The 26,348-nt window shown below is 36.0% G+C and overlaps 1 protein-coding gene across 1 annotated transcript in view; it reads left to right on the forward strand.

Annotated features, from left to right (window-relative positions):
- The window catches only part of LOC118733639, a 66,268-nt gene that overhangs the window by 36,160 nt on the left and 3,760 nt on the right, over positions 1 to 26,348 (forward strand). Inside the window, exons 3-4 of the mRNA XM_036463132.1 lie at positions 2,201 to 2,411; positions 22,251 to 22,388. Of these exons, the coding sequence (XP_036319025.1) occupies positions 2,201 to 2,411; positions 22,251 to 22,388 (349 nt within the window). The remainder of the gene's footprint in view (positions 1 to 2,200; positions 2,412 to 22,250; positions 22,389 to 26,348) is intronic.

Genomic DNA, 26,348 nt, shown 5'->3' on the forward strand with positions numbered 1-26,348 from the left:
AACGCCCCCTAAACAAAAATTACCCCCGTAGTTCAATAATTCACTGACTCTTGGAATAAACTATTTTTTTCTGGCAAAATACGTTTTATTTTTTAATATCGTTTTCATCTAAAGTCGGATTTTCATTGGATATTCGGTGACAAAAATTTGAATAGAAAAGTTGGGCCTTTAACAATAGATGTGTCATAACACGCTACAGTTAGTCCACTTATCTAAGATCTAAGCTATGCTTCAGATTAAGTAGAGTCGGAATATTTAGCCTACTGCTAAAACTTAGATAAATATTTTCTCCTATAGAAGTTTGCGACTTCACGGAGACACACTATGCCTGCATTTCTTTATACATTCCAGATAGTCTCATCTCACAGGCAGAACAAATCGAATGCCTGTGCAATATGTGGGTACATAATATCCGGAAAAGATCAGAATACATAAAATAAATGTTTGACCTTAAGGTGAAAAGGGGCCCAAGTACATTTTTTTTTTTAAATTAGTTTTTGATGCAGAATGGCAGGTAATATGAAACTACATCGATTTTTTGTGTTTCCTGAACAATTTCAAAAAAATGGACTTGGCACCTGTTCACCCTTAGGTGACGATATTTAAATCTCCGTGTCATGATAGGCGGTAGCGCTCCGAGTCCATCTAAGCACTTATTTTGACGGCCCTTTTTGATGGTTTCCTCGAATTGCTCTTCAACCAATAGTCTGCAGGAATGTGACTCAGCACGAGCTGGCCAAGCCCTATCCACGGCACTAGGGCCGTCGAGAGAAAACTCGGGCCCCGGACTGAAAAATCACGGGCCCCTATACACAATTTGTAATAATTTAAAAGCATGTAATCGATTGAGAATTTCCTTTTACGGATTTTTTAATGTATAGAGTCACAAAAAATTAACACGAAAAGGAATATATTTATTTATGATAAAAGCCTACAACGAAGAAGCAGTTTCTCGCAGAAATATGGAAAAATTATTGTTTCTATGTATAATGAAAAACATGGTTATTGAAAGCATGCGCAATGTTTTCTTTCTAACAACAAATGTTTTCTTGCTAATAACAAGTTATAGCTCCGATATTTCAGGCCCTTTAAAAAGTCCGAGCCCGGGGGATCAGAAATCAAAGTAAAAATATACTCGAAAAGCTGCTGCCCCGGATTTTATTTTGGCCATAAGCACCCTGCCTTTTATGGCTATAACAGCTTCCGCTTATTCTTGCTCCTGCAGCTCAGCCTAGTAGCAACCTAACAGGAGAATTGCACAGGTTTGATCATTATAAAGTGAGAGGACATTCTAAGATTAGCACTCGTCAACCTCGTCTTAGAAAGGCGACTTCATGCAATGGCTGTTATGTGGGGATTCTCGGGCAGAATGGTCCTCCGTCTACATATAAAATAAATAGATCACTAAAAACATAGCAGAACTGACCATACCTTGACCCACCACTTTAGTCATGGAAGAAGGAGACAGAATTGACAAGACCATATTGTTGCGAACCCAGCTGTTTTCCTGTGCACCTCCTACATAGATTTCGGTGCTCTTAAATCCCACAATGGGCCACTGGTTTCTGGGGGATGTAGATTTCGTAAACCATGATCGCTTCGCAGCTGTAGCAGTTGGACTACTGCCCTCAATTACATTGGAGGATTTTTGCCGCCTGCTTTTCGCCTCCTTTCTCTTCATTTCAGAGAAAATTAAGTCAAAACTATGGGACACTTGGAGGAACAACCACTCCCTTCTCTTCAAGGATCTCCCTCACCTCAACTCCGGAGACTTGTGCCATAGTTGGCCTCCCCATGACCTTGCCGCAAATGCAGGTTTATTCCCACTCGTTTTCGGTAATTTAGACGATCAGTTTGACAGTTTAACCAAACAACTAGGGTGCAATTTATTCCTGTTGCCAAAGTGATGGGTGTTTCTAAGCCCAATCAACATCAAAGAGCGTTTATCTAAAAGTCGACCTAAAACTGCAAGTTCTTATATTTTGGGCAAAGTGGCTGATATTTAATTATATATTACCTAGGTGAATTCCAAATAGGAGAAAAGTCCAAGAAAAAATGTCAGTCAAAAATTATAAAATGTATGGAGCAACTTACGTTAGAACTATTTTCTGGTAGTAATATTATTTTATTTCCTTTACCCTTTATCCCCGTAAAGTCTTTACATTACTTTACAATTTCTTATCTTATTCTATTCCCGCAGCGCCGAAAGGACGACGGCGACATGGACTTTGAGGAACAATTGACACAAGATGAGTTACAGCAACTGCAAGATGGAACACTGCCGATGGGTTGGCAGACAACGGCGCTCTTCTTGGCCGTGTTAGCCTGCTTGCTCTTTTTCATTATAGCAGCCGGCATTTTAGTGCATCACATGCGGCAATGGCGGCGTATGGAGCGTCGTCTTGATCAAGGTGAGTGCGTGTTTGGAAATTATGAGCAATATAAAAATGAATATGCGTAATTAAAAGGCTCCCGAGTGTAAAGAGTTTTATGGGCTTCGCTGGCACCTAAGAGCGCTATTCCGTCTTGTGAAAGATATTCATTTTTTGGCAGGGGAAAACAGAAAAGGAGAAGTGGCACACCTCATAACGGCCAATAAATTTCAATAAACCGATTTATGATCTTAATAATAGGCGCATGAAACTTTTTTCATACACATGTAGATGTGTATAAAATTATAGCCAGCTCACTATTTCGTCTTCACACTCGCATACACTAAGGCAGATACTATTGCTTTTAACACCTGCAACCGCAATCAAATTTTGTGCTGATTTAATGTTGACCATAAATTGGCAATATCTAATGCGTATTTCCTGCGCTCTGGGGAGTCTGTCGTAAAAATTTCAAATTTATTTATTGACATTAAATATTGTACGATAACAACTTCGTATGGAGCAGTTTAGTCGTCTTGCTGGAAAGAAGCCTTAAAAAAAATTGCATAAGAGTACCAATGCTCACAAAATGCGTACAATTTATAATCATTTAAAAGCATAGACAGATGGCAGCGTTGATCCGGATCAACTCGTTAATTCCGAATTATCTCGGCAATTAACTACAGTTGATCCGGATTAAGTAATAGAATTCATTCTAAAAACTTAATGACGATCCCGGAAATTTTCGATTACAAAACTGAACAAAATTACGGAACTCCGAACCGCAACTGGATGCCTTCTGATGTCGTCACAACACCACTTACACGACGAGGCCCAGATGCTCCCCATTAAGGAGCATAACACAATGCTCTGGAAGCAGTTGATAGTAGGGTGCCACAGACCCGGGCACCCTAACAGACACCCGCTCGCAGCTGAGCCCTCGCCAAGGCACATCAGGAGATATCTATACGAACTGAAGGACGACTATCAGAGGTTCATGAAACAACCTCTGGCTCCGACAGGCTATAAACAGCATTCACTGAGAGCAGATCTAAACCTATATCGACTACCGATCTGTGAATGCCGTTTTGATCGGGATAGAGCTTTGTCTGCCTCGGGAGACTCGCACCACACTAGTCCAGTTTCGCTCTGGATGTGCCCAAAGAGCGCCTGACACACGAAGAGTCACCCCAAGGCGCACGGCACCTCTTCACATGGCTCCAAAACCCCACCCAGCTAACGCCCTTGTCCCTATGGACAGATCCTGTGGAAGTTGCGCACTTTCTGGGTCTCCCGTTAGCTGAGCCTGGCAACATCGTTTGATGGACAAACCGATCTAGGCAGGGCTGAGCTGCCGCTACAACAACAACAGCGAAATAGACGCGCAGACTAGTTAAGCTCGTTCTCTGTATTCTACATTCTCTGTGCAAACAAATAAGCAAATAATGCCAAGGAGTTTGGGTCGGCGGAGTGCTCAGAACTGTGTACTCCCACTCACTTTTTTTTTGATGTTATTTCACATAACTATTTCAAGTTGATTGAATTTGTAAGAGCTTACATTTATTAAAAAAGTCCACAATCGCTATAATTACATAAAAAAATTCAAGTAATACTTGAAACCAAAAAAAAATGTTGCTGCTCATGAAATTCGAGCCCACGCCCTCGCGGTTCCCTTAACCGCAATACTATCGTATGTCAGGGTACAATTTTGATTTGATCAACTTCGCCGTTAGTGTGTATTAACGTTGCCGTCTGCCTATGCTATAAGTGCGCATATAGAAGTTACTCGTACATATGCCTCGAATCCTTAGGCACTGATCTCTGCGCACGTGCAGAACTTTATTCTTTCCCGCACACACCAATTCCCCTCATAAGACTGCATCAATAGCCAACTACGCGTACTACTCTTAGCAGTTCTTCGTAACTTCCTTACTATTATTCCTTCTGCATTCGCTTGTAATTTATTCCATTCACGTTCGCTGTTACTTTGTTTGTTGAAGATTTTATTCTGCTTCGCCCATGGCTAACAACGATCTTAGCATTGATCTTTGGCAAAGAACTACTTACTCCACTCGTACTTATTCCCAGCTAACGCTAGAGTGGATAATGGCATACAGTAGCGGCTAGTGTCAGCATATGAGAAACTTGTTTGCCAAAGCGTATAAATACAAACATGCATACATACATAGTATTTAATGTTGTTGTTCGCTTGTATTGCAAGCAGGAGTATTTAAAATTTCTGTCACATGCTCCTGCCTAGGTGTTTCTGCAGTTGTTTGTTTACCAGCCAACTATTTGTTTATTTTGTGACTTTTACCTTGCAAGTTCCCTCAACTGATCTTTGTGGATTGTTCATAGAAGTCTTTGAGGTTAGCGGAAAGTCGTGGCCTAAACTTGTAAGCAAACAGGCTTTCTATATTTACATATGTATGTATTAATGCATGTATTGATGCTCCTATGGGCACAGAGGTGTAGAAGATTTTATCTCTAAAGAGGGATTGATTGGTTATCTTTTCGTGACCGGCGACAAAATCAATGCATCTAGGCTTTTGCATTAATTTTTTATTAATCATAGTAGTGTTTTTGAAGCGTTCATGTCCTTGAAATTTTTACAGAAATATATAGATGGAGTAGGATTAAAATGACCATTCGATGCCATGGCCCACTTGCAAAGATAGATAAAACCTTGAGTTATATTTACTCCATTTACTTAATTAGAGGGCAGGTAAGGTCGGATCATATTGGTTGTCCCTGACAAGGGCGCAGTTGAACAGTTAAGAGATTGTCCTTTGTGATACCACGAAAATTTAACGGAGGCCATTATTCAGTCGGCAAAACGCTGCGAGCCGATTGCGAAGCTAGGACTGCGGCTAATTTCAACTTGCAATTGCGCATGTCCTTGCCTTTACCCAGCTTACATGAGACCCAACCGTCCAAGAGTGAACCAGGAGACAGAGGCATCCCTAGATGTTCCCCATCCGGTGGTGACGTTTCAAGGGTGCCTTTCCTTGTCAATCCATCCGACACGTAGTTTCCCGCAGTGTCGCTGTGGCCCTGCACCCAAGCAAGTCTGATTAGCAAATACTCCGACGCGGTTCAGGGGGTTTGTGCCTAAAAATATACAACGCCTCCAAGGAAATAATGCTTATGATTTTATATAGAAGGCCTTCAGCTTTCGCGTTGTACATTTTGTAGCGATAGAAGTTTAGCGTAGCAATTTCTATAATCCCATTGCAGGGCTCTGATAGATGCCTGGCTGCCAGATGTAGTATATGCTAACTTCCCTAACTGATGTCACATTTTTCCGCTTCCTTGATATCAGCTATTTCTGCCTGAAAGTCACTGCAGAAGATTGGAAGTAATTGAACGATGTCGTTTTTAGAAATCTCTACTATTTTCTAAGAAAATTTCTTATGCGGCACAAACGAGAGCTCCTGAAGAGGATTGAAATATGAGGGGCTAGATGCTGAGGTCTCTTCTCACCGATTAAAATCTCAACCAATACCTAGAGTTACAGGTTTGTTGAGCTTAGAAACAATCAGCACGTTCCTATCAAATATAAACATTGAGTATTTAGAAAAATCGGCAAGTTATTAGAGAAAGATTTTAAAAGGCACCGAGGGCGGCATGTATGCTAACTACTGGAGCACTACCCTCCACTGCGACTAATGCCCTGGAAATAGAACTAAATTTTCCCTTTAAATAAATGAAAAGAGCCCAGATTTTGTCATTCCAAAATTCCAGACACCTGTCAACTCGCACACTACTACAATACATACCTACGGAAGGGTCAAAATTAACCCAGTAGAAAGTGGGGTATGCGCGAAAGAGTTTTCGCTTGTCAGACCATTGCAGCGTATTTAAAGTTGAACTTACAGCCACAATAAAGGAGTCGGTCTGGTACGGTGGCTTATCATCTCAGAGCTGGTTCTGCATTCAGTATGGATATACTTTTCGGTACCTGAACCATTCTGTGGTCTCAGTTGGTCCACTTCGAGAGCCATAATGACTGAGTGGGTACACTCGGAACGCAGTAAGTACTGGGGAGCAGTGGGTGGCCTTAGACAGGCGAGGCTCTTCGGCTACCTTTTTAACAGAAACGATATTGTCCTACCAAATAGAAATGAAATCAGGCTACTTTCTGGGTACCTGACATGTCACGACCAATTGCGATTCCACTTGCACCGAATAGGTGCGATCACAGAGTCGGAATGCCGACTCTGCCTCGAGGCTGATGAAACTACGGAGCATATTTTCTGTCACTGTCCGGCTTAAGCCAGACAAGGACTGATTTATTTTAAATCTTCTATGGCCGAACCCTTTGTTATTAGGAATTCGTCTACCAAGGCCCTTTTAGGATTTATTAGGCAAACCGAGGGTATCTTGGCCACGTTGGGTTAGGGACTCCTTTAAAAAGATACAAAAGATCTTCTAGGTCGCAGTGTCCCTTTTTCTAGTACACCCCGAAAATTAACTAACTAAATAACTATGGATAGCCAAGCCACCTTTAGTTCTTTAGAAAGTTATTCCGGGTGAATTGGGTGGCGGATGATAAACATATTTTGTGCAATTGCGAAGCGGACGAAGTAACGAGGTCAGGTCTTATCACAAAATGCAGGCGTAACGCTACCATTAAGCAAGCTTTCGAGTTGGCTAAAAGTAAAAGTAGTAAAAGCCTTTTTTTTGCTACTATCTAGGTCGGGCTATATATATCATCAAAATATATTGAAACCTTGTAGGAAGTATTCATTTAAGTGAGAATCGGATAATTAAACAAGAAATATTTTCGTCTTGTTAAGCCCAAACATGCGCTGTATACTGTAGGTAAGGATAGGGTGTGTTTGCTGGCTTTATCTACACGCATGAAGGCGCATTTAAGCGTGGGGAGGTCCGTTGCGGTACCGTTTAATTAGTTCAATGTTTATTCAGACCGCCAGACAGTCAAGGTAACAATGTTGAAACGAGCGTCTTCTAGCACTCGCTAGGGCAGGGCAGTGACAGAAATAGTGCTTTATTCCTTCGGTTACTTCCTCACGACGACAGTTGCAGCAAAAGTCGTTGGCAGTAACATTCTTCTAGAAGTCCTATCCTAGGTAGAGCACTGAGTGAGTCGGGCCTCTTCTTGTTGAAGCTGGGTTAGATTGGTAGCGTCGTGCTTCAAGCGAGTTCTCTCGACCATCTTTTCGTTGCCTTCTCGAAAAAGTGTGATTCAAGGCATGATTTGCAGGCAGATATAGGCATTACCGCCTGGCGAGAGAAGTCTACGTCAGGCAGAGAACCCATTACCAGCTATCCACGCTATGTGTGTGGCATATTTGTTCTAACGAAGTACTTTTTAACTTTCCCCTTGTGACCCAGATTCCCCCAACACTAACCCTAAAATTCCACAAGCTATACACATTTACAGTGAAAAATTTGGTTTTGTATTCGTACGACTTAACCTGAAGTTTCTCCGAAAAACCACTTGCCACCACGTTGGCGGCGACTTCAATGCCAAATAAGCATTGTATCTTTAGCTCAAATGCAAATTTACAAGCATAATATTTACAGTACGATTCTCCTGCCAACCAACGTCCCAACTCACAATCAGCCTATCACGTTCTTCCTTGGCCCCACATTGACGCGCCCTTGGATGACAGCGCGTTGTTTGCTCAGCATAGTAAATTAGTTACGGAGAATTGGAGGAGTAACGCGCATACAAACACCTACATATAAGTACTATTTATGTACAGCAATGCTTCGAGAGTGCCATAGGTCCGACTTATTGGAGTTTTAATTTTTTCTTATTTTAAAATACGGCTTTACTTGGCTTTGAAATTCCGCAAATAATTTGGGAAAAAAACAAAAAAACGATCAGTTCGAATACGAATTGTGATTTCTACAAGTGTCTTGCTGTATAAGCCAAAGTTGTTGTAAAGAAAGCACGTGAGCGTAATGGTCGAAGTAGAAATTCAACTGCGGTGGGTTTGAAGAATTTGTCGACGAGTATTTGTATGTAATTATATGCACATTTATGTATGCATTAATTTGTATACTGCTGAAAATATTTTGTTTGGGTGTGTTTATTAATTGGAACTTTAGCGTTTGGCTGCGTTAATTATGAATTACCGCTCATTACTGGAAAATGTGTTCGATTTCTTATGAAGCCAACTACATAAGTATGTGGGTTCTTATGTAGGTAAATGCCAAACTACAGTTTAAATTGCCTTCTGCCAAAAAATGTCCAGACAAGTAAGGTTTATACTTTACATGTATAATTTACTAAATAACATCGATGACGGGATTGCTCTACCACTTGTAACTTTTCTTTGGAACAGTTGTCAGTTGGCCCTTAATTGGTTAATGAGTCGTCAGCTTTTGCGGTCAAGTTTTGCAAATAATTGGATTCGACAGTAAATGTTTGGTGAGCAAGCTTTTAAATCGATATTTATTTTTTTGAGATTATGGTCTGAATGTTTGGGCTTATGACGCATGGGCTTCAAAAAAGTATTGGAATATACCCATAACTTGGAATAGGTATACAATTTCGTTGATCTGGGTATCACAATGGATCCTAAACTTAATTTTAATCTCCACATTAATGTGACAGTCAACAAGGCTTAAGGTCTACTTGCATTTGTGAAATGATGGTCAAAAGAATTAAGTGTCCCTTATATCACTAAAACCCTGTTTACAACATTAGTTAGACCGATTCTGGAATACGGTTCACGGAATATGGTTGAGAATCCAAGGTATCAAATTTACTCAGACAAAATAGAATCAATTCAAAAACAATTCCTACTTTTTGCTTTAAGAAATTTCCGTTGGGGTTCTCAATATAACCTTCCGCCTTATATGAGCCGATTAAAACTTATTAATCTGCCTACGCTTGTTAGCCGCAGGGAAATGCTTGGAACAATTTTTATGGTTAAATTACTGACAGGCTCAATTTCAAGTCCGCTTCTTCTGGGTGAAGTTAGCCTTAATGTTCCCTCTCGTGTATCAAGACACTTTTGTCCCCTATTTTTGAAAACTTGTAAAACTAATTTCGGATTACACGAGCTACTCGTTGCTTAGGCCAGGATTTTAACTCTCATTCCAGCACGTTTGATATATCAGATCCGCTTTTCAGCATTAAGAAATCGATACTGTCCTCTCTCAATAAATCAATTACTAGCATAAAGACATAAAATCAGCTGATGAATTTAGTTCTTTAGCTGAACAGTTTTAGACTTCGACACTTAACAAACTCTTGCCTTTCGTGAGTCGTCGAAAAAATTTAAATAATGGTTCTGAACGTCATGCGGACTGCGTCCCTCGTGCGGATGGGCGGGAATGGAGGGTAAAACTGTTGGGATTATTATTATTATCAACTTATTCATATTCTTGAACTCTATTTATGAGCTCACTTTTTAAATTAACCCTTCTAGGGTTTCTATGTATTATTTTCATACATGCTTTCAATCATTAACACCTATACTTACATACATATTTATGTAGGTCTAAGTATGGCTGCGTGTACTTCAATCTTAAAATCTTTCTATTTTGTATTTTAATTACATTTTCGTCAAGTTGCAAACTCGTCTGCTTTCGATTATTTATGTTCCACCCAACACCAATCGTCCTTGACAATGATTTTCGCTTGAATTTTCGAGTAAATCACAAAGAATATGCCTGCTCTCTCTACTATTTATTCACATAAATTTCTTACTCACGGTCTACTGCCACTTTAGCAGGCACTAAATAATATTTTGTGGCTTTCAATGAGCCATACAACTTGGCAATGCCTTCTGTGCTTTTCTAGCGAAGCAGAATGTGTCTCGGGTGCCTGTAAAAAGCACGTCTTCAGTGAATATATCATAGCTGCTGTCTATAGTTTTCAACAGTTGTTATTCCCTGAAGCACACAAAAAGGCTTATCCGACAAAGCAATAGGGGGAAAAGATTTGGCTATAAAAAAATTTTAAAATAAAATAGCACAACCGTTCTAGTGACCATAAAAAAAATTAAGTATTTGCTTAGGTAAAGGGTTGCCATGTATTTTGCAGCTAAGTACCTTCCTCGTGAATAAAAATTCTGCGCTTTGGTGGATTTTTCTTTGGATGAAGGCACTTTAGAGTGATATTTTTTAAGGTCGAGAATTTGCGCTCGCAATATTTTTTATATTTTTGTGTGTAAAGTTTTAGGTTAAGAATCCACTAATTTGAGATAACTCGTAATAACTTTACATACATACTTATTATCCATTATGGAAATATATAAGCGCAATATCCATTAATATATATTGGCCACAAATGAAGCCCTCGTGCTAATAGAGCGATTCGAAATATCTTTTGCGAGTTATGTATGGCCGAAAAAGTACGATAGGTTGCGAGAAAGCCCAAATTTTGCTGCCAATAGAAGCAAATTTGAACTTATGTATGAGGCTGCCAGCATAGTCTTATCTTCAGAGCTGGCTCTTGAACTGGTGCACTTTAGCTCTGGGCCTAATTCTATTTTTTTCTTCTACAAAAAGTGTTGCCCTCTCTTGCTGTGGGTTGAAAAGAAAACGCCGTAATCGTATCCTATTCAGACAAATCTGTACATTCGTTATTTGGTTATCTCTGAAACAGTAATTAATTGCCTCCAACTTCTTTTCTAGGTAATAGAATTAAAAACACTTTTATAAATTCCAATTTCCAAGTGTCTCTTATGGCAACCCTGCGCCTTAGTCTAATGCCTATGTGGTTAAAAACGCATCATAAAACTTGGCGGCTTTACTAATAAAAAAAAAAAACAGAAGTATTTTTACAAAAAAGGTAGAAACGCTGTTTATATGTATGCACACACACATTAGGGTGCTCTAAAACGTAAACGATTTTTTTTTGTTGCAAAATTCGATAAGCATACCAATGTGTTTAGCTCTTAACGGATATTGAAGGACAGATTTTTTAAAGAAAATTTTCGTTTTTAAAGGATTTAGAACGCATACTTTTAGGCAAAGATCCTCTAATTGGTGTGGGTGGCACTTCTTCTCTTTCAAATTTGGCGCTGTAACCGCCTAAGCGAGCTTGGCCGAGTTCAACAAAGACCGAGTATTCAACTCGGAACCCGCTGGTGGTAGCAGAGGAAGAGGGAGGTCCCCACTGCGATAGACTTGGCTACACTTGGCATTTCCAATTGGCGTCAGTTGGCACAGAAAAGAAACGACTGGCGTGCTTTGTTGAAATCGGCCAAAATTGCTTAGGCGGTTACAGTGCCAAATAAGAAGAAGAAGAATAACATTAATTGGTCTTACGAGTGGCTTTATTCGAGTATGCCTGAGCAGCTTGGTCGACCGCTATCCGAAGGACTCCGCACGCGACTGAGCTGTATAACTGGCCCCAGCCAAGCTGGTCTTCGTAAGGTATGGGTAAAGGCTTTCGGTGAGATGGAAAGATTGAACAAATAGAATTTTTAATTTCCTAAATATTTAAATGAAACTTAATAACAGAAGCTGTAAAATTTGTACAAAATAATTCTTCGAAAAATAAGGAGAGGTTTTTCGAAGTTTTTAACTATTTAGTAAGCGATCTTCTCGTAAGTTAGATGTATTTTCCATTCCATATGTATATCTGGTGATCTGATGTTAATCCACCAGCGGGTAGCAGCAAATCAGCAGCGTAAATAATATTGTTTCAATGAGATTTGGCAGATGCTTTGCTTCAACTACTGCAAAAATTTTTATTTCTTGGGTTTTTTTTTGTTTCTAGAGTTCAAAACTATACTGTGCTGTACAAAAAATTGTACACATCTATGCACATACAAAACCATTTGCGCACGACCAAACCTCACCTTAGTGACTTGCAAAAGAAAACACGGGGAATATGAAGAAGCTTCACCTTAGAAATGTAAACAAATTTGTAAGAAACTGCGCATCAGCATCTGCCGCAAAAGTGGCTACTGCTGTTCCTACTGCCACTGTGAGTTTCAACAGCACACATAGCCTTCGGCACAGCTACACAGCTCCACAGCTTCCATTGGCAGTTCATAAATAAATATGAACTCTTGTGCTTTCAAGCGATGATCGAGTCTACAAGGCGAGAAAAAGTTGTTGATTTTTTGCTGAAAACCTGCGATCAAGCAAATGCTCGCGTTAGCTTTTTTTGTTATTTTTTGTACATACATACAAAACATTTTTCTTCCTCTTATTTTTTAAGGTACCTATATAAATATGTACATACATTTTGTAGTTCATTAAAATTGTAAAATTATTTTGCTTAGCCCCGTTGGTGTTTTTGCCGCTCTGCTTTCACCAATTTACGCTTTAATTCTCTCTATTTTGCTGCTATTCCTCGTTCTCGTTCTGCTCTGCAGTTATATGGCGAATTCAGTTGCCTGGATTTACGAAGTGCCAGCGAATGTGTGTGTGTGGATTTTTATGTAGGAGAACTTGCCTGGAGCCACTCTCCACTGCTCCCACACACTTGCCACAAAGTTTCTGGAGCATGGAGCATACTCGTACGTATGGACATAGTAGCGTGTTGGCAGCTGAAAGATGAATGGTGCGCAACACTTCCACCCACTAAAACTAATAATTCTTATTCAGCAGTGATTTTTACAATAGAAAGCAAAAAAAGAAAAATTATTTCTAAAGCATTAGAAAAAAAGCCAAAAGAAAAAGATTAGCGATTTTAAAAAAAAAATACTTTGGGGTCTTCATTTAAACACCTCTACTACATTTTTCCTCTATCTGATGGCGCATACATATCGCTTCTATAGCTAATTTTTTCCACATTTTATCGGTTTTGAAATTTATGTGCTGTTTTGATTTGTAGTTGGTTCATTTCGGATCTAACAAGATCATCTGCTGAACCGGCGGGCTGTTCTCGATTGAGTTTATGTGGTTTAAGTGCATACATATGCTGATGTTTATGCGCAAGTGAATAACATAATTTGAGCGTATAAACAACAACAACAACAGAGAATACATACACTGTATGTTTTTTGTCTGCTGGTTTTTGTTTTATTTCACACAACAATGTGCAGAATTGTGAATTAAAATTTCGAAAATTTTTTAAATTAATTTTAGAAATTCGAAAACAAACACGCGTGCCCCCATTTTCATGAGGTTGTACAGGCGCACGTACCCTCACACTTGTGGGGTGTTCAGGAAGTCGGAGGTCGCATTTCACACACTATGGGCGCTAAAACATGGCGTTGAAAAGTATATAAATTAGATTGTATTTATAGGGCAGCCAATATTTTTGTTGATTATTATTTTTTTTTTAATTTCCTATTTTGTTTGCAACAAGTGGAAGCCATAGATGGTGATTGATGTTATGTAGTTGGCCAATGAAAATGATGAAGAGCTTTTACTTGAGTCATTTTTCAGTTTTATTCATTTGAGAATTTTTGAAGCATGCTCCATAAATCTTTTGGGTGAACTGTCAACAGTAAAAATTCATATCTTGTTATTCCAAAATGCATACAAATTTACCTGATGTTTGTAATAAATGTCCCATAAAATAGTCCAGGACAGAAGATAAATCTTCAATATCATAAGGTAAACATTTTCCAGAAAATATCTCGCGTTTTCGATACATAAATCTTTTTAATGCTAGATTTACTTCCGGAGGGTGTTTTTATGCTTACAGAAAATCAGAGTATTTCCCCGTAGGTTAGGTTAGTTTATATGACCAGCTCTGTTAATATGTAGTACACTCGGAGGCTGCATAAGCTCATTATGATGCCCTGAAGAGGGGTGCCCTCACTTATCCCAACAGGTATTTTAACCACTACTTCTTCTTGTGAATCCTATCAGACCCTTTAAAATGTCTAAGCTCACGAAGAAGTAGTTCACTGGAAAGTTGAGGCGTTTTCCCCGGTGTACGAAGTACTCTCTTCTTCATATTTACAGCTTCTGCAGAAATCGTTATGCAGGACTTCGAACCTGGCGGCCATTTTCACAATGATCCAGTGCCCCGCATTCTTGTGAAAAGCCTATACTTTGGCTTTAAGAGCTTTAATAAGCTCCGTGCTCTTTCTTCATCGAGTAGTGGGCAGAGTGAACGCTATACAACTCAGGTGTGTAGATTGGTCCACCTTGTTCCTAGTTAGCTGCTCTGGGAATATTCTCTACTTGTGAAGACGTGTCCCGGGACTCAGTAAAGATTGACTAATTGTTGTTCTTGTTTCTTTTTTCAAACAAATTTGTTGGACGAAGAAATTTTCTTTACACTGTCTTTGTCTATAATTTGATTTGTCAGGGTACTACCAATACACTCTGATGTAGAAAACAATCATTTTTCTCTCGTTTTAGAGACCATTTTCGAATTTCTATTACTCAAATATTCTGTATACGTTATTTGTCTGATAGAATTTAATTTGCATTTTGATGGGAAGGACTCAAAAATGTATTAAAAGGAAAACGCTTTCGCTGAACCTGACAATGACAAGTTGGTAAAAAGGTTTTTAGTTACTAACCGACTTCAAAAACAGAAGAAAGTTATCAATTTGTAGAAATTTTTAAAATTTTTTTATCTTCTGTTTAAATTTGAACGCGAGAACAGTTTTCGATACTAGATACTTTTATCGGAAAGGTGGTACTTCAAAGATGGTCCATGACTAATTAGGTTTAGTTCCGATCATACGATCATGAAAAAATTAACCGGAATCCCAAATTTTTATATAAGCCTGTAAGTAGGTTCTTAGAAAATTATTTGTGAATATCTATACTGAAATAATTTTTCATCGGGGAAGTATGACATTTTTCAAAGTCAATTTAGCTTTGGTTTTTATGATCATCTGGTCACATTGACCAAGAGTTTAAACATCATGTTTTACAAAAAAGTCTTCAGCAGGACCACACGGCCCTTGTGGCTTTAACATTCGGCGTGCGACTTCAACACAACCGATTACTCGCTCGCGACCTTTTGTGTTCGTGACTGAAATACTAAATATAAAATTTTTAAATATTTACATGAAAAAGTCATACCAGCTACCGGAAATCATAGCTGCTTTACAAACGCACTCTCAATAGCAACAATACAACGGAAAAGGCAACAACCGAAAATAGCTACCAACAAATTACAACAGAAATTCAATGAATTCTCAGTGCGCATTTGAGGTAATAGAAGTGCAAGAGCGGTATTAGAAATGACAAATAATTAGTCGAACAACTGCCAAACGGACGTTTGCGGTCTATGATTTAAAGCAGTCGTAAACTCAAAGAAATACCAAACACTTACTTCAAAGCAAGTGAAAATGAGAAATTAGCAATGGAAACAAAAAGGAAACTCAAGGGCAAATATTATATTGAATCAAACATAAGTGTAAACAAAATCAAAAAGCAGCCGACAAGCGGAACTAGTAAAACCACAAGCAAACATAAAAAGAACACGGCTTCCGGTTAACGGCCGGATCAATGGGAATGATTGAAAGAAATTATAAGTGCAAAGTGCGAGCCCACAAAATTATAAAGAGGAAACAAAAAGAAAAGAAAAATGCCAATACTGTCACCAATGTGCTGTTCAAACATTTTTCAATAAACACACCACCACTTGCGGTGGCTTCCATTGAGAGGTTGGCGTAGGCGTAAATGTAGGCGTTGCGATATTCGATCAAGTGGCGCGTCACTGTGAACGCCTGTGGATCATACATCATGTGCCACTTTAGAAACAGTTTCGAAAACTTTGTACAACAGAAACAAAAAAAAAGCTAAACACTAAAAAAAATCGGCATAAAAATAGAAACTACAAAACTCACCTCAGTGGTATGAATCTATGCATGTATGTATGTTTGTATAGTCTATTGGAAGGCGTTTGCGGAAGTTGTAATCCCATTTGGTGGCATGGAATTTACGCTTGTCATAAAGTGAGCATCATTATGATAATGCCGTCGATGCGCGAACGATGACGTTGACGTTGATGACGTCGTTGCGTCAATGAGGTGCTGATGAAAATATTGTCAGCTTGATTGTACCGACACAAGTAAACCACTTGAGTGTATGCAATTAAGGAAATGCTCATTGCATTCAACATACAAAAAAGGCATAGCACGCATATGCATACGTACATAAGTGGGAGTATATAGGTGCACGCACTCATATGAAATGAACGCGCCGAACAGATGAGAGTGGTTACTTGCATATACAGTGGTTGAAAAAATTAAAGCCGCTCCACATTTTAACATATTATTTTTGTTGTTATTTAATTTTGATTATTTTTTTACAAAAATATAGTCAATTCTTTAACAAAACCCGTGTAAATCCAAGTTCAATATAAAAAAAAATTCAACAAACTTTCGTAAAAATGTCGAGCCTTTTTAATTAGATTTCCTAAAAATATTCTGAGTATGGAGTTTTGTAGCCCATTGAATTCTAGTACAGCAAAGTATAAGTTTAAAATGGCTAAAAATTACAGTCGATTTTGTTGGTCATTTTTTTTGTCTAAGATGTTACGGTTTTCTTCCATATAAAAATAAATTGTGTTATATAGAAGCAAATGGGACAAAAAAATTTGGAAAAAATGAACGGTAATTTTTAGCCATTTGAAATTTGTACTTTACTATTGAATAGGCTACAAAGCTGCATACTCAGAATCTTTCTAAGAAATCTAATTAAAAAAGCTCGAAATTTTTACGAAAGCTGTTGCATTTTTTTTTTTTAAATATTTCATAGAATTTGAAATTTGGATCTACACAGGTTTTGTTAAAGAATTAACTATATTTTTATAAACAAAATACCAAAATTAAATAAAAACAAAAATCATATATTAAAACTTGTCAAAATGTGGATCGGCTATAAATTTTCGATCACTGAATTTATGTACATATATATATATATATATATATGATGATTGCATTCTTGAACAAATCACATGGCAACATTTTATCGATCGCCCGGCACTAGACATAAAAAAATGATTTCCTCCTCAATTCAGTTTGGAAGAGGTTCCTCGCAGGCGAATAATTTCGTGTATGAAATCTCGATATTAAAAGAACATACGTGCATATAATTTCCTGCATTCTTTACTGATCTAAATTTAGCAATCGTGTAATTTTTGCAATAAAATTTTTTTAACCTCCAATTTTAAGTGCAATAATTAATAAGTGAACATGGTGTGAATGCCAACAATTTGCTGACGACATTTTCATGATGCAACAAATGGTTTCCTTCAACTTGGAAAATGCCATTGTAATGCATGCCAGCACTTAAAATACCAAAATGTATGCACATTAGGGTGGTCAATAAAATATCAACAGCATGGGGCATCCATTTACTTTGTTCTATGGTAAAAATTAAAGACATCCACGAAAATTTAAAATAAAAAAATGCATATGTATAGGGGTCGCTGCCATGGTTTGAATTTTTTTTTATCGCAAAATTTCACAAAATTTTAACTTTGACCAGCAATAAATAATTTGTTTTATTTGTTTTTGTTATTTTATGGCCTTATAACAATAATATTCAACAATTTTTATTGAGCTCGAGGCCGTTTTTAATGAAAAACTTATTGTGGAAAAGCAACAATAATTGAAAAAATGGTAGAAGTGATAGCTATTTCGGAAATCACCACATTTCCTCATCAGACTTCTTTCAGTAGGCTTCGAACCGACGATCCCACTGACTCAGCCAGTTGCCTACTTAACTTAGCACAGTACCATTTTTTCAATTATTGTTGCTTTTCCACAATAAGTTTTTCATTAAAAACGGCCTCGAGCTCAATAAAAATTGTTGAATATAATTTTTTTTTTTTATTTATATGAATAAGTTCCAATAATATGCCATATTTATCAGATTTGAAGTAAAAGTAAAACTTTTTCAAACCCTGGTAGCAACCTTTAATATGTGTTGAAAAAGTTTTGAAATTTTCATGGATGTTATATTTTTTACTAGAACAAAATAAAGAGGTGCCCGATACAAAATTTAGATGTTTACATTTTTAAGGACCACCCTAATGCACATACTTAGATACATATGCATGGATTTGCATATTTGTATGTACTATATGTAAATAAGTGCGAGTATATTTTAATGCGATATGAATTCCATGTGAAATTGCTTACTGTGAAAAGGGGTGAACCAAAACAACCAATGCACAGAAATTTTCTCTACATTTTTAACAACGCACTGATTTCGAAAAAGAGCCTCGGAGAGGTAGAGAATTTATTAAACTGCTCAGGAAAAAATATTGTCTTAAAATTCCACTTCTTAAGCGGAACTGTAACCACCTGAGCGATTTTGCCGACAAATTAATTAGTTTTGACGGTTTCATTTTTTTATTGGATTTTGATGAATGTTGGACTATTGCGTGGAGTCAATTATTGAGACGAAAAGTTCATCATACTTGAAGGTCATTGATTTCTAAGCAAAAAGAAACGTTTTAAAATAAAATTAAATGTTTTCATGCCACAGCAATATTTTTTATTGGTTTTCAAAATGTAAGCGAATCTTTTGTGCCACCCCTTCGAAATGGGCGCACACTTTCACACATACATATGTATATATATTTATACTTTATTTGTACTTTTGGCACATCCTATTTATGTATTTCTGCCGAATGTTTACTGTCCAATATTCACACTTTGCATATTTTTGATTGCGATTTCCTCTCAACACCTCTAGATGGGGGAAAATAAAAGCATCGGCAACTGGTATATCGAAGCGCAAAATATTTTTAAAATCACAAGGCCTCAATTAAATCGCGAAATTGTAGTAATATACAGAACATATGCATATGTAAATATGTATGTAGATACTTTTAAATACAAAATTTTTCGGATATGAGTGTATTCCCTGTAGGAAAAAGTGGTATCAGGATAACACCTAAGTACGGGTATTTAAATTAAATTAAATGAGAAAATAAAAAACACAAAATTTAAACAGTTTTAATTTTTAACAGTTAAATGTAATGTAGTGTAGCGGATAGCATAAGCATCTGTATTTTTAAGCACTTTCAGGATATTATAATTAGCTCTTATTGACGATATTGTTACTGTTATTGTCGTTTTTTTTTGCAAAAATTTCTGAATACATATGCCTTCCTTTTTGTTCACCATCAATCGGCATTTATGTATGCACTTATGGAAATAAAATTTTCTTGAAATAGACACAGTCACTTGTTTGCTTCGAGGGTTGCATTAACGCCAACTTTTGCATATAACAAGTAATTTTTAGCAAAAAAAAACGACTTCAACTCCCATATAAAAAAAAAAATATATATATATATATATCTCATGATCCACTGATCGGATCTCAACCAGAGTAGTATGGGACCACCTCTGAGACACTACCTTTCCGATGCAAAAAGAATTATCGAAATCGGTTGACGTGGTCCAAAGTTATGCGGTAACATCATAAAAAAAAAAATATTCCGACGAACTGATAACCTCCACCTTTTTTGGAAGTCGGTTAAAAATTGTATGGAAATGAAAAAGTACCATAGAGGAAAAGACTGTTCAACAGTATAAATAAATGCTAGTTTAATGAGCTTCAAAAATAAGAAGCAGCTGTGGCGCGCCTACTTTTTTAACTGTATACTACATTAGGGTGGCCCAAAATAAAAAATATTAAAATGTTAAGCTCTCACTCCCTAGGATTTCTCTTAATGGAAAAAAGAACAGCCTTTTTTATTTAAAACAAAATTTTATTTAAAACTATCTCAAAGCCCATGAAGATTTCCGTGTACATATATTATATATGGTATATAATTCTTGAAAATCAATATTTTTACTCTATTTCTCTCCGGGAGATTTTCAATAGTAAAACTCAATTGTTTATTTTACCATTTTTTAATGCTAAATATTTTTAGGGGGTCTCCCATTGCATTTTTTGAGGTTTGTGGGAGTTGTATAAAAAATGGTTAGTGTTAAAAAATGGTAAAATAAACAACTGAGTATTGTTAATGGAAGTCTCCTAAAGAGAAACAGAGTTTCCCGATCGAAACATATTGCTTTTCAAATTTGATATACCGTTTCTACGAAAAAGAGATTTTCCCCATATAAAATACATGGAAAACTTCGTGGGATTTCAGGCAGTTCTAAATATAATTTTCTTTAAGAAAAATTTATAGCTATTCTTTTTTCCATTTAAAAAAATTTCAGAGGGTGAAGGCTTAAAATTTCAAAGGGTTTTTTGGACCACCCAAATGTACAGTATATGCGTGCTGGCATAGCCCAAGGCAAGCACAAAGCCGTCGACTCTTTTCTATGAAAAGAAGCGACTTTGATATAGAATGTGTATAATTTAGAGCGAAGAATTTTTTTAAAAAATAGATCACTATTTTCAAAAGAAACGAAAATTTTAATGGAATTATTATCAAATCTACTACAAAAGTGGGGCGAAAATACTTTATGGTTCCTGCTGAAAATATTCACATTTCATCGTATTTGGGCAGTGTAGATTTCATTGTAGAATTGGTTTAACGGGGATATCTCCCCTGTTGAGCGTCATGTCTGAGGACGAGGCCTTGCAAAAGTCATAGATGCCATTTTCAAAAAATTAGCGATACAGAATTTATGCTTTCCATCACATGCATGAGAATATCGTCCCGTTTCTGCCTTAACCACGTATCTACAATTTTTGGGAAAACTAATATTACCATTTATAACAGCTGTTTAAGCGTCACACTATTTCAAAATAGAACAAAGACTTAATGAGGGTGCTTACTACTGTTAGTGGAACCCGAAATATTAAGTAAAAAATACGTTTGTTGTATTCTAAGGGAAGAAATTAAGCATTTTTTCTTACACTCTCTAAAGGTTAAGGCAGAAACGGGACGATATATGCATTTTTTTTCTGAACTCTCTAAACTTTATAATGAACCTCGTCCACCCCTTTTCACTAAAATATTGTGAGAGCTTTACATATGTACATATGTACATAAAGCTTAACTCCATAATTTTGACATGGTTTTCTTTCAGCGTGTGCCAATCTATCGCTCGAACCGGCAATACGCCAAAAACTAATAGCACCAACACGCCCACTACCCACCTGCCTCTCTTGGCACACTCTCGGCTGCTGTTTCATTTCAATTTTCACCTCACAAAGAATATCTTAGCCATTGGCAGCGTTTATAAACAAATTGTTGCTCAAAAGCACAAAAGAAAAAAAAACGAAAAATAATAAATTTAAATTTAATTTTAAATAATTTGTTCCGTCTAAGATTGTGTTATTTTTATGTACTTTACTTCCAAGAAGTGTTTATAGTTCGCTGCGCGTTAGACACAAATGATTTTAATCAGAAAACGTAAACACCAGCGAAAAAAAGTTTAGTAACATTAAAGAAAAATTGTACTACGCAGCTTCAAAACACATTTAGGTTCTTTCCAAAATCGTACGAGTGTGTATCTAGTCTACATATTTCTTCTGGTTTTAAATTTGAACGAAACTGCTTGGGTTATTCTCTCCCTTTTAGCCTCATTTTGCATTGCCACATGTTGCAAATTAAGTTTCTATGCAAATCGGCAGCATGAAGTTAAGCGTAATACCGAAAATCTGTTTTCATTTTTGGTAGTTTACTTGTAAAGGCTCCTTAGCTTACTGCAAGACATGTGTTTTTGCTTGTGGTTTTTATTTTTAGGGATAAAAATATATGCTCATATATTTTTTTTTTAACTTCTTCAATGCCACATACAGAAGTGTTGATTATTAAATACCAAGAAGAAGGGTCTTTGAAGATTATTCTATATTTTTCATACTCTATTCGTTTGGTTGAACATTTTTTTTTTGCTAAAGAATCATGAAAGGCCACGAAAAGGACTGAAAAGCTACCAGTTAAAATACCACCCAATCCAGTAAAAAATCTGACAGAAATTAACTTATACCAACATTGCATAAAAGTATTGTCTTGAAGCGCTATTTGGATAAGAGAATCTTTCTCTACCAATGTTACAATCATTGATTACCTATTTCTTAATTTATCATCTTTTTCTCTTTCAGATGTTGAAGAATTATCAACAAAATTGATGGCAAAATTAGCGGAGGTACAAAGTATGGAGGGTGGAACATTTTTCATTGGCAATGCCGATGCATTAGGAGTACCAAGTACTTTCCAGCCGCAGCATGTACTATTACCGGGTAAGTAGTGCGAAAAATATATCGCTGGCTTAAAGTCAAAAATCGCTAAGTTCAGGTTTTCAAATTTTACAAAAGGGAATAAAAAACTTTCATACTCATTTTCTTCAAGCAAGTTTTTGCAAAAATGTTATTACAAGATTTCGCGTATCCAAACTAAAACCACTTAAAATTAATGAAATTACGCAACGCTGACGAAAAAAAACATTTGTTTTTGCAACTTTTCACTCAATGCACTGAGTGTCCCCGAATACTTCGAAAATGGCGTTCGTTCACTTTTAGCATATGTCCTTAAGGAAATTTCATAAAACACCGAGAGGGAATAATCTAATGATGGCGTAAAGTTGTCAATATGTAGTAGTTTGCAATAAGATAATGCCAATAATTCCATGAGCCGGCCGGAATTTCGGCTTATACATATAGAGCTTTTGCATAGATTGCAAGAAAAAAAGGAATGCTCATTAATTTTTTGTGCCTTTATAATTTGGAAGGTTAGGAAGTTTTTTGTTCTTCGCGCTTAGGTGTTTACTATCAATACAAAGATCGGTATAACTACATGCCTAAATCTATACATAAATTCTTAAACGCACATCAACAGTTCAATTCTAGGTAAAATGGTGGAAAGCCGTTTGTAAGACAATATAAGGACAGTAGGCAAAATAGTTTGAAAGATTTTGTTTATTCTGGCAAGAAATTCTTACAAAAAAAGCTCCCTTGCCAAGTTTCCCGGTAAAAAGCTCTAACAGCCGCAATGGGCGAGTGAGCAAAGCGCTGGCGTGCTATTCGAGAGACCCGAGTTCGAGTTATCGGGCAGCGGAATTTTGGTTTATTTTTTGTTTTAATTACATTTTCTTTTTATTTGTATATTTAATTGGCATAGAAAGAAAAAATATAAATTTTTTAACTTACTTGAATTTTTAGAAACTTGTTTATGCTTTAATTTTTATTTTTTTCTTTTTCTAATTTTTATTTTAATTTTAAGTATTACTGCATTTAAAATAGTTTTTTTTTTAATTTTTAGAAACCTATACTTTTTACTTTGTTTGATTTAATTTTCTTTTAGATGTTATTGTTTTAAAAAGCAAAAATTATTCTTAATTTCATTTAATTTATTATCTTATTCCATTTAAATTTTTTAAATTTAAAGTTGTTTTGAATTTATTTTTTATTGTTTTAACAGGAATTATTTTTAATTTCATTTAATTTTTAGAAGCTTATTTTATTTTATAAAATTATTTAATAACATTTTTTTTTAATTTAATTTAATTTTAATTTTCAAAATATATTATTTAAAAATGTATATATATTTCTAAATTTCATTTAATGTTTAAGAACTTGTTTCGTTTCTTTAATCAGTTTTTTCTTTTCTTTTTATTTAATTTTCTTTTAATTTTTAGATTTTCTTGTTAAAAAAAACATATACCTATTTAATTAAATTTTTAGAAACTTATGCATTTAAAAAATTGTTTTCTAGCGTTTTTTTCTTTTTTAATTTGATTTTCTTTTAATTTTTAGTTTTTATTGTTTTAAAAAGAAAATAAATGTTTTAAAAGACAAAGAGAATAACGCTAAGACCTCCTCGTTGGCACCTCTTTCAGTTAGTCTTTCGACTATTGTCTTTTGAAAGACTGTGGTGACCGGTGTTGCCAGAAATTTTTTAAAAAACTCAAAATTTTCGGAAAAAACTATATTTTCAACCAAAAAATAAGAAAAAAATAATTCATTTAAAACAAAATAGCATAAACCTTTTAAATTATTCTTAAATAAACAAAAATTGACTTTATCAATTTCAGCATTTAAATCACATTTTGTTTTAATAAGTTCTGTCTCAATATTTTCGTAAATTGCTTATTTTATTTTTTGTAGCATTTAATTCGATACCTCAAATTTAGTAGCCCTACATTTTTTTTAAGAAATCTTTAGTTCTCGAAATACCAGAGTGCTTGAATTTCTAGTTTATTTATTGTTTTATTCAAAGTTTTTAGGGGAGCTGTGGCCACGAGAAAGTTCACTCCATTTCGCTTCTGAAACTGTTGAGTTTCATTATGGCTTTAAAGCTACACGGGGTCCTGTGGTGAGTTTTGAGGGCACAATAGACCCAAGTGTGTATCCGTTATACCTATCCATGTATCTAAGCTTCATTGCCCGACTTAGGCGCTACTTTTTGTCATTTTGAAAGCAGATGTCAAAAACTAAAACATCAATGGCCTTATTCATAAAAAAACTAAGTAGTTTTAAAAAGTTGTATAAAGTGTCATTTTCATACAAATTTTACCTTACCAATAATTCCAAGTACGTACTATGTGCTAGCTCTATTGATAAGTTGGCTTTGGAGCGTGGTCTAAAACCATGCGCGCTGTGCAGGTAGATTATATTTTTCAACTTTGCTCTCTTTCGCCTTCAACGTCTTATGCAGCGGGATGTTAAGAGTAATGTACACGCCACTTGAGTTTGACAATGAACAATAATTGAAGTGCTTGACTCTTTTTTGACTTTCCTTACTAAATATTTGGTGTATCCCAAGGAGGGCCACATGGTCTCAAGATTGTATTGTTACATGTGATGGGCTATGACCGTTGAAGTACTGAGCGTGTACAATATGGGTACGTGCATGCACATTAGGGTGGTCCAAAATAAGTAAAGTCGGAATTTTAATGCTCTCACCTCCTAGGATTTTTCTATATCGAAAAAATTTTACCTTATTCTTTTATTTTGAAATTAATAAATATTTTGAGGTCGCTCAAAGTGCTCAAAGTTGCCCATGTATTTTATATGGAGAAATTGAACTTTTCGTAGAAATGGTATAGAATTCTTGAAAATCAATATATTTCGATCAAAAAACTCTGGTTCACCATTTTTTTAATATTAAAGATTTTTTATTTAACCCCCCCCGTTACATTTTCTGGCATTTTCTGGGGGTTTTGGCGGACCTATAAAATATATAAAGAATTCCATACCATTTCTGCGAAAAGTGGCTTTGAGCGCTTGAGCGACCTCTAAATAGTTTTTGATTTCAAACTAAAAAATATTGGGGTAGATTTTTTTCGATATAGAACAATCCTAGGGGGTGAAAGCATACAAATTCCGACTTTACTTTTTCACATGCATTTTCGGACCACCCTAATGCAAATACATTCATAGATTTCTAACACGTATGTACATAAGTAGAATCGAATGTCGAGATTAATTGCTTTGGTGTTTATTTTATGAATGACATTAGTTAGAGAACACCCGCTGTTCTGGGTCTGAAAGAAATCCTTCTTTGTGTTATTAGCTGAAGGTGTTACTGAAATCTAAAAGAGTGAGTGCATTTAATGCATTTGCGTCTTGGATATACATAGATACATATGTATGTATGTACAAATATATCTCCGAGCTATTTCTGCAACTCGAGAAGAATAGAACATGAAAAGTGTTAAAATTTGCATTGAAATGTGTGTTGATGAAACGAAAGAAAAGCAGCAGAACCTAACAAGATTCGAATAACTAAAAGTTAAAAAACTTCACTTTACACAAATGAATTAAAGAACTCTATAAATAAATATGGACAAAGTATTATATGACAATTATGATGTGCGGCTGCCATACGAGACACGCCGCCAGACGCATCCATTTGCGTGCGCCAGACTTATGTCTCCGCGAACGATCAGCAGTTTTTCATCTCACTTTTTCGAGTTGTTTTCTTTATTTAGTACTGGAGTCACAGAAGTAAAAAACAAAACGAATGCCAAGCTATTAAGAAATATGCAATTCACAAGTAAACTCTGTTCAGGCAACTTTGTAAAGTGTTTTGTAATTTATTTTCAGTGTCCGCTAATAAATTCGAACCCCTTTTAAAACATAAGTGTGAATGTGAATAGCTTTTTCATGTGATTTATTAAGCTGTTGACGCGCCAACATCTTAATAAAATAATCCTTAAATGAAATTAAAAAATAACAGTATCAAGGTTTAAGGTAAAAATA

Source organism: Rhagoletis pomonella, unplaced genomic scaffold, assembly GCF_013731165.1.
Source record: "Rhagoletis pomonella isolate Grant_MI unplaced genomic scaffold, Rhpom_1.0 Rhpom_scaffold_00002, whole genome shotgun sequence".
NCBI classification, from domain to species: domain Eukaryota; kingdom Metazoa; phylum Arthropoda; class Insecta; order Diptera; family Tephritidae; genus Rhagoletis; species Rhagoletis pomonella.